This window comes from Gordionus sp. m RMFG-2023, chromosome 2, assembly GCF_954871325.1.
Source record: "Gordionus sp. m RMFG-2023 chromosome 2, tfGorSpeb1-WG-v2, whole genome shotgun sequence".
NCBI classification, from domain to species: domain Eukaryota; kingdom Metazoa; phylum Nematomorpha; class Gordioida; order Chordodea; family Parachordodidae; genus Gordionus; species Gordionus sp. m RMFG-2023.
In genome coordinates, this window is record NC_088776.1 from 7,988,367 (window position 1) to 7,998,672 (window position 10,306).

At 28.3% G+C, this 10,306-nt stretch overlaps 1 protein-coding gene across 1 annotated transcript; it reads left to right on the plus strand.

The window, feature by feature from the left end:
- Positions 1-1,829: 1,829 nt before the first annotated feature.
- Positions 1,830-4,601, plus strand: LOC135924043 (uncharacterized). The gene has a single exon (XM_065459090.1). The coding sequence runs from the start codon at positions 1,830-1,832 to the stop codon at positions 4,599-4,601; it is 2,772 nt and encodes a 923-aa protein (XP_065315162.1).
- The last annotated feature ends 5,705 nt before the right edge of the window (positions 4,602-10,306 follow it).

Below are 10,306 nucleotides of genomic sequence, written 5' to 3' on the forward strand. Positions count from 1 at the left end.
ATGTGTGATACTACCATATGTATTTTAAAATTAAATTTTACATTGTTTCTTAAGAAGAATTTATATATAGATTAGATAAGTTTAAATAAAAAATATCAACCTTGAGTAATAGTCTAACAAATTTAATAAGTATTTTATTTTACATAATGCTACTTTTAAATTTATATAACTAGTCTTCTGTATATCATAATCAATCAATGATATCTATATCAAGGCAGCTTAAGAATCGGCTCAATATTTTTAAATACTTTCCTCATAGAGTAATAATAATAGCTGACCGACTCAAGATAAATTTGAGCCGTCTCATATATTGCGTAATTTAATTAGTGTTTTAAAACTCGATTTAGACTAATTTTTTATAATTATATTTTCCTGTATATATATATTGAAAAAATATTCAGTATACATTTTAGAATAACTAAAAATAATAACAGATAATTTCGCTTGCCATAGTAATTTTTTATTATATTTATCTGGATTTTCTTATTCCCTGAGCCTCTACTAATGCCCGATCATAGTTATCGAAATTGACTATTCTTTCCTACGATGATTTTCTCCAACAATTTCTTATATAAGGTCGTAGATAATGTCCTCTCCATTCACGGAAAATATCGTCCCTTTTCAATTCTCCAAAAAAAAGAAAAAAGAAGACATCTTGTCCAATTAAAATGTCGATTTCTAAAATATAATAATCTACACTCTTCAAAGATTACATAATATTATACCAACATATTCGAAATAATCAATTATTGCTCTTCCAACTACTTATCAACATTCGCGGAAAGCACAATTTTCGAGCAATAAAAAAAAAATAAAAAACAATATTTTATTTATTTTTGAGCATATCTCATCTTCCGGTTTTTATATTTTCTGGATTTTCTTATTCCCTGAGCCTCTACTAATGCCCGGTCATAGTTATCGAAATTGACTATTCTTTCCTACGATGATTTTCTCCAACAATTTCTTATATAAGGTCGTAGATAATGTTCTCTCCATTCACGGAAAATATCGTCCCTTTTCAATTCTCCCAAAAAAAAGACATCTTGTCCAATTAAAATGTCGATTTCTAAAATATAATAATCTACACTCTTCAAAGATGATATAATATTATGCCGACATATTCTAAATAATCAATTATCGCTCTTCCAACTACATATCAACATTCGCTTAAAGCACTATTGAGGGAGGCTTGTCCTATCAAAACTTTCTTTTTCAAATAGTAGAAGCGCTTAACTTCTTTTGGTGTAACGAATAGTTCTAAGACAACCTTAAGTTTTCCCTATTTTGCGGCCGTAGAAAAATTTCCTTAAGTTTGAATTCGTTTTACATCTCCACACCCTAAAGATTTCCCCGACAAAGTTTAATTTTTTTTTTTGCATTTCTTGGTTTACCAGTATTTTCGATTATTTTTTTTTTATTTGCCAATGCATCTAATTTATTATTATTTTAAATTTACCAACCCTCCTAATTTCGATTGTTCATAATCTTTCTTTTTTCTTTCAATTTTTGATTTTTTCTTTCCCCCTTTTTTCTTGTTTATACCCCCCCACCCTTTTTTTTTTTTTTGTTTGTAATAATACTTTTTATACTTTAAGTACCTAGTCTTATTTTATAAATATTATTGTTTATTTATTATTATTTTTTTTTTCAAATTTACCAACCCCTCTAATCTCGATAATACTTCTGAAAGGATAGATCAGGTTTTCCTCTCATCCAAATTTTGATTTTTTTTTTCCCCATTTCATCTTTTTTTTTTTCTTCCAATCAAAATTATATCCGTTAATATATATATTTTTTTTTTTGTGTTTTCTCCCTTTCAAAGCCATCTCATGGTTAACTCTTGTTGTCAAGTATGCTTAAAAATAGTTTCGCTTAATTTAAATGGCGTGTTTAGGAAACATGGTTCACCCGCGTGCCACAATTCTGGAAAATTTCCCCTCTCTTACGGCCCAGATCCTTTAATTAACGCTCCTCACTCGTATGACCCCATTCCACCATGTTCCTCAAGCTCTGTTGATTTATTCCTTAATTCGCATAAGCCCCCTGTTCTTTCTAGGATCCCTATAGCCGCCCGAGAGTCTATCTCTAGGTTCCTCATGTCACTTATAAATAATTTGAATTCGGATTTCTCCTCACTACCATTATGGTTAGACCTGGTTAGTTTTTGTTTTCGAGTCCTAGTTAAACCCAAAAATAAAATAAATAACTTATCTGCCTTAATTAAGGAAAAAGTTTCCAATTTTGGAAATACAATTATCGATGAATTTTCTCCTTCGTACGCTTTAAACCCCAACTCCTTCCGTCACAAATTGATCTCTGAAAAATTAGATCTTGGAGATATTAGCGGTGCGGCCCGAATATTGTCTTCCGATGACTCTATTTCACCTATCAACGTTACCATATTTAAACAACTACTTGAAAAACATCCACGAGCGTCCCCTTTTAACATCCACCCGCATGCCTCCTCCCCTATTCCCTTTACCTGTGACGAAGTACTTAAGTGCTTAAAGTCCTTTAAAAAAGGGACGACAGGGGGGTTGGACGGCTTCAGACCTGGTTTCTTTGTGGAGTTAATTCAATGCCCTGATAGTGGCTTCATTGACCCTTTGTTGAAAGCATTAACCGAACTGTGCAATAATATCCTCGTACGCGAAGTTCCCCTTTGCATTCGTCCTATTATTTTTGGCGCCCGTCTTGTCTCCCTGACCAAACCGGATGGCGGCGTTAGACCCATAGCCATAGGGTCATTCTTTCGTCGCTTAGTCGCCAAGGCTATCGTAAATAGGATTCGGCCTAAGGCTAGTTCCTTCTTATTTCCTTCACAGTTAGGATTTGGAGTGAGAGGTGGGTGTGAAGTGGCCTCACATGTTGCGCGTATTTTTATAAATACTGAGGCCGATAAGGTTTTCTGCAAGTTAGACTTCAGAAATGCCTTCAACACCATCCATAGGAGGGCATTCTTACCATCTTTTTTACACCATTTCCCAAAATATGGGAATTTCCTTAATTCCTGTTATGGATTCCCTTCGTTACTCAAATTCGGGGAATTTTCCATATCCTCCGAAGAGGGGATACAGCAAGGTGATCCTCTAGGCCCCCTGCTCTTTACTATAGGGATTCATGATTTGATCAAAAATTTAAAGACTAATTTCCAATTAGACCTTAATTTATGGTATCTCGACGATGGCTCTTTTGGCGGTTCTTTATCCAATGTTATGTCGGCCATAGAGTACGTTGAAATGGAAGCTTCGAAAATTGGTCTTTCCCTAAATAGGAAAAAGAGTGAAATTTCCTCCCTCAACAATAAGGATTTTATTCCTCCCTTAGATTTTACAATCATTCCGCACGAGGAACTCTGTCTTTTGGGTTCCCCTATTGGTTTTTCAACCTCCTTTTGTCAAAAAACTTTTGACGATTTGATCCATTCCCTCTCCAATTCACTCAAGAATCTTCCTCATCTCCCCAAGCATCAGTTCTTCTTTCTCACCAAAAAATGTCTTTTTCTACCTAAATTCTTACATTTATTTAAATCTTCCCCCGTTTTCCAGTACAATACTCTCCTTAAGGTCTTCGAATTAAAATTTAAACATTTTATCGAATCCCTTTTAGGCTTAAATTTTTCCGATTTCAATTGGTCCCTCGCCTCTATGCCCGCTTACCAGGGTGGACTGGGATTGTTACCCCCCTTCCTTATGGCAATTGCGTGTTTTCTTTCATCTCGAATATCCTTCGCCGATTCCATTTCCTCGCTTATCGAGTTGGACGATCCCCTTCTATCTTCAGCTAAACAAGAGTGGCTTACTCTTATCACCCAAGGCTCCGAGCAGCCAATTTCCTGCCATCTAAAGAGCTTCCTGGTCCCTATGCTCCAATGCTCGTTTGAAAAACTTTGTATGTATCCTGAGCTAACTAACCTTCAACTGCTCAGAAACGCAAAAAAAAACTCTAACGGCCATGAATGGCTAGACGCGATTCCGAGTGGTAAAAAGGAAACGTTACTCACAGACGATGAGTTTCAAACTGCCATTGGCCATAGGCTTGGTTGCCTTATCCCTTCTGTGGACACCTGTGCCGCCTGTCACAAACAGGTTGATCCTTTCTCTAGACATTGTTTCTCGTGCCTCAAAGTCAGTGGCCGTTTCCTGAGGCACGACAACCTTAATAGGTTAATCGGCAAAGCCTTGATTTCGGCCGGTTTCCCCAATAGCTTGGAGCCATTGGGTCTCCTAAATGCTGACGGTAAGCGCCCTGACGGCATGTCTTTAACGTCTTGGCACGGCGGCAAAAGACTTGTCTGGGACGTCTCTTGTGTTACCTCCTTTCCGGCTAACGGAAATACCGACTCCTTGGAACTACAAGAAACCAATAAGTTTAATAAATATAGATTCCTCCCTAACTCTTTTTTATTTATTCCCCTTATTTTTAGCGTCCTTGGAAACCCCGGTCCCCAATCCCTAAAGTTCTTAAATCAATTGGGTAGAAGAATTTCGTTAAGGACAGGGGTCAAAAACGAGTCCCTATCTCTTAAACAAAAAGTCCAATTTGAAATCCTAAAGGGGAACTACAAATGTTTCTTCGAAACACTCCCATTTCCCTCCTAGTTTATCAAATATAGTCATTGTTAATTTTATATATATTTTGCATCGCAACTATAATATAATATATATTATATTTTTTTTTGAAATATGTATTATTATTTTCTTTTCGTCTATTTTTATATATGCTTATTATTTCTAATTTACATATATAAAATAATATTATACAGATTATTATAATAAAAATTTATTGTAATATATTTTAAATAAAAAAAATTTAGATGGTTGTTGTATTGTAATATTATTTTTTTTTGTTACAATTTATTAGTGATTTTCATGCGCTAAAATTTTTAAATATGAATTTTAAATTTTCATTTGATAAATTTTTTGGAGAATTTTCTTATATATACATTAACAATAATTTTCATAAAATCAAGACAGGTCCTTGCTTGCCCAAGATAAATAATAAACATTTTCTTTCTTTAATTTACATTATTAGAAACTAGCTTTTTTGACATTACAAATAATAAACAGTGAACAATTTATATAATTTATACTCATGCTATAATTTTTGGTCAACATCTGTTTAAACCAAACTAATAATGCTAACATAACAAACTTGTCGAGATTACCTCAGCTAAAAATACATCTGTATCTAGATTCTTAAGGACCTACCCACGTGATTATCCATTTCTGATTGAATATATTAAGATATATGACGACTATAAAAAAATCTATTGTTATTGAGGTAAAAAAAAGGTAAATGAATGAATGGCATCATGTGAAATATTTATATAAATATGATTCTAATTATATAAATATAAATTAATCATTTACTATAATATTTAGATAAATAATATTTAAATTATTTTATTTAATAGTAACTTGGTATTATTGAATATCATTTGACACAAAATAATAATTTATATAGTAATATTAATAATATACTTTAGCGGCATGATTTTGTTTTAAATATTATACATAGCCCTCCACCATGCGTATTATGATAATTCAGCTTATTAAAATGAATCTTTAATGTTTTAGGAGTAAATTCTGTATATAACATTTTTAAATGATTATATTTTTACGCCAACTTGCGGATTTAATATTATTGTAATTTAAAATTTAATTATTAATATCTTTAATATAATTATATTAAAAGATTTATTATGAGATAAAAGATAATTCAACTATTAATGTATATTTCTTTATTATTGAATATATCTAAAAATTTAATTTTTTACAAATTATTTATATCATAGGAAAATGGATCTTACTACAAATAAAAGATAATATATAAAAAATTTTACCTAAGCATTAGCAGTTTACCTTAGCGAGGTGAAAATGATTATGACAAAATAAAATTTTTTAAATATCTACATTTTAAATATTTGCATATAAAATATAACAAAATTTTAGAAAGTATTTCATTATAGATTTTATTTAATATATAAAAATACTTTAGTAGCATAAATTTCTTTTATTTAATTATTAATATAATTTTTAGAGGTGATTATGACAATGTAATAGATGATGAAGATATTATAATGCACTATCTGAATTAGATTGTCTTAAAAATTTGCCAAAAATAAGGTTACTAAATGGAAAAAGGATTTTCCTAATCAAATAATAAGAATTAGTCAAAAAAATTTAGTTATTTATCTGCCAGGAGCTCGAGAATATGGGAAAGAGGCACACTCTATAAAAATGTTTTGAATTGTTCATAACATCAAAAATGATTAAAGAGAAACAATCAAAAATGATTAAAGAGAAACAACCAAAATAAATTAATTATATTTTACTTTGAAGCTTTTCCTTTTCTTCCATTAAACTTTTTCAGCAAATATAACTTGTTATGATTTGATATTTGATAATAGGAGATAAAATAAAACGAAATGATATCCACTAGGAAAATTTAATTACTTCTTTTTATTTTACTTGCAATAAAATATTTGCGAATAATTACGAATATTTATATATAAATAATTTCGAATAATACGAATCGAATATCAAATAACAAATAATTCGTTTTAGGCCTACTTCCAAATTCATAAAAATATAAATAAATAAATTTTGAAGAAAAAAATAACATAAGCTATTTTTAATGTAAAAATAAAATGGTCCAATTTCATTTTTCAGTATTTATAAAAATTTATTATTTTTAAAAACAAATAAAAAAAAAATTCGATTCAAAATTTTTTTTTTTTTAAATTTTTATAAAAAAATAGTAAGTACAATTTTTAATGCTGTTAATTTTTATAAATTTTTTAGCCCAAACGATTATAATAGCCTTTTATATTATTACATTTTTTAGTGTCAGAATATAATTTTATGGAAAGCATAAGAGTGTACAGGAACCACTGGTGCAAAAATGACTTAAAATTCAGAATTCTAAGATTTACTATATGTTGGAGAATATTTATGGATAAAAGAGAATGTTGAAAATATTACCAAATATTCTGATTCAAGTTTTAAATTGACACAGACAAATTTAAAATATTTAAAGACATAAATATAAAATAGTTTTTTATTTTTAAAAATATATTTTTAATAGGCTGCACAATACCTTAATGAAATTGAAAACCCATTTGATCAAAATATTGAAATTGCTTCATTTGAGGATACTTTCTGTATTTTATATTCTATTATTTAATATTTATTATTGAATAATAGCTAGATCAAGATATTGTAAAGAAAATGAAAACCCAATTTTATAAATATTTTTTAAAAACATTTTGGACACAGCCTTAATAAAATTTAATCAATTTTTATTTCGTCAATTTATAAAAAAAAAGAAGAATGATATTGAAATATAATAATAATAAAAATCGGGGAGGAACCCTTTGGAAAAATAAGAATTCGGGTTCGGGTTCAGGAATAAAATTTAAAAATAGGGTTCGGGTCCAGGGTGGCGATCATAAAGATATAATTGAGGTAAAATAACACAATTTTACTTTTTAAACTCCGTATAAATATTAAACAAGTATAATTTACATGTTAAAAATTTGAAAAATAATTTTTATTATAAATGGTTTATTTAATCGCATATCCCTTTATAGTCATTTATACTAAAATATTAATATGTACACTATATAATATGCGTTTATAGGATTTTGTTAGGAAAGGGGGAACATAATTAGGTCACCCCATGAATTTTGCTGGAGATCTTTAGGTCCATGTATTGTAGACCTTTGGCTATATTCGATTTTTAATAAAATAATCTTGTGTTTTACTTTTTTTACAAAAATGCTTTTTTCTAAAAAAATTGAATTATAATCTATATTTAAAAAGTTATTAACTTTTACTAATTTATCTTTCAAATTCATAATATATTGTTCACATTTTTGGGGGTGAGGCTGTTTATGGGGTCAATTTTTATTACCTTAAATTGATATTTACGATAGCAAACAAATTTATGGGGGAGGGGGACTTGGTTACGTGTCTGCTACAAATTCCCAATATTTTACATTCTAAAAATGATATAAAAAACGTATTCCAATTAGAGATCTGCAAAATAAGGCTCGGCTTGTATCCGGCCCGAACGGGCTTCGGCAGGCTCGGGCCTAATTTAATTAAAAAATCGGGTTCGGGGCGGGTAGGTCTAATATTTAAAAAAAATCAGGCCGGGTCGGGCAGGGCCTTGGAAATTTTTTAAAATACATTTAGATTTATCAATTTTAATATTTAATTTTTTGTGTAAAATAAAAATTTTTATTTTATTTATAGAACTAGACGCGATATAACTTATGTCTTTTATTTGGTGTAATTATAAAAATTAATTTCTATAATTAAATAAAATCGGACCGGTCCAGGCTTAAAAAATTAGGCCCGATGCAGATCACTAATTCCAATTGTAAAGCCTATTATAAAATTATCATTTACAATAAAAAATATTAAATGCGCTACAAAATTTACACATATCACCTTCAAATTGATGTAAATTTAAACAAGCGATAAAATGAAAGTATAAAACCCCATAAATTTTTTAAAAAGAGATATAAATGACTTCTCCAAAAAAAATATTGATTTCATGAATTTAAAGGGAAATATTTTTATTAGTATATTTTTTGATACTTAGAATTAGAACTTTTGAACCCTCCACTTTTAAAAAGAATCCTAGTCCGCGTTCGGGTTTAGCCATAATAGTTCAGGTTCGGGTCCGGGTTCACATCCCTTAAAAAAATATGTTTAAAAATTATAATTAAAAAAGAATTAAATTTTTTTTTACACATGTTTTATAAAATATTTCAAATCATTAAAGGCTATCAATGTATAAAAAAAATAGGATAAACTAAAAAATATTTGCAAAATAAAAATTGGAACCAGAAACAAGCTATATAAAATAAAAGATATTATTTTTAAATTTTTGGAGGGTGGCTAACGTTAGGATATTGTTATAGGTACAGTTTTCAAAGTAGCAAACTACCATTAAGATAATAAATACTTCAATCTCAAACCCAAAGATATTCCAATATATTTAAATTTTTCGTCTATTTTATCACATCTGCTCGCTATAATGATTTTATAACATTTTGAGGAATGGAAAAGATAATGTGTAGAGTATTTCGCAAAAATATGATAGTAAGATTATGATATATAAAACTATGCTATAAACAAAATGTGATAATATATAACCTATGCTAAAAAGAAAATTATAAGTTACAAAATATATATTTTGAGGAGCAAAAATGATTCTACGAAATGTGATATCTAAAAAATATTTCGATAGCTTTATATGTAAATAAATTATTAGCAAACCATCATGCTAATTTAATCTTAAATATTCTGCAGCCAATTTCAGGCCTGCAAGGACAATTGGATAAAAACGGAAAGTGATTTGGAGGTATAAAAATGATTAAAAATAAAAATTTTAAATCATAATATTAACTTAAAGAATTGTTTTAAAAATATTTTAAATCAAAATTTTAGTTATTGAATAAAATATTGACACTACATAAAAATCATTGATACAACTGACGACTCGCGATCACAAATCAATTTGATAATTCAAAGACGTGGTTATGAATTTTTCAAATAGAGGAATGATATAGATGTTGAAAAATAATATTTTAATAAAATACAATAAATTATAAAACAAAATTATTTAATAACTAGAATAAACTTAAATAAATAATAATATTTACAAAAATATAATATAAAATTAATTTTAATGAATTTTAATAAATTATAATATTAAACAGAATAAATTATAATTATTAAGTTATAATAATTAAAATGATTAAATTATGAAAATTAAATTATAATAATTAATTATAAATATAATTTAATATCGAATAAACCCATATTTTTTATTTAATTTCTTATGTAATTGTGGGGTTTCAGTAACGAAGTTGTCTGAAGTTTACATGGTAAACTTATCTGAGGTCCACTAACCCTTGTGATCTTTTAAAAGTTATGACTAACCAAATATGTTGAGAATAATATTATGGATTTTTTTTATTCTAATTTATAATATATAAAATTATTAAGAATTTTAATATTAACGAATAACCCGTTAATTAAAATTTAAGAGTTTAAAAATATAAGATGGTCATATGCATAAAAATATGCCCCTTTTTGGGAAAAATAAAAGACGCTATCAAAATATTAATTGGCGTAAAGATAAAGGTCATATTGCAAATTTTAAGTTGTGTTAGTTTTATACAATCTAAGATAAAACTGCTCCTCATTGTAATCTTATTTATCTAATTACACCTTCAGAACGATATTCTGGTCCCTACCCTAAAATTTATTTACATAAAAAAACGTAA

Excerpts from the sequence above, each read along its gene's own strand:
- LOC135924043 (XM_065459090.1), top strand. The coding sequence starts at position 1,830 with ATGGTTAACTCTTGTTGTCAAGTATGCTTAAAAATAGTTTCGCTTAAT.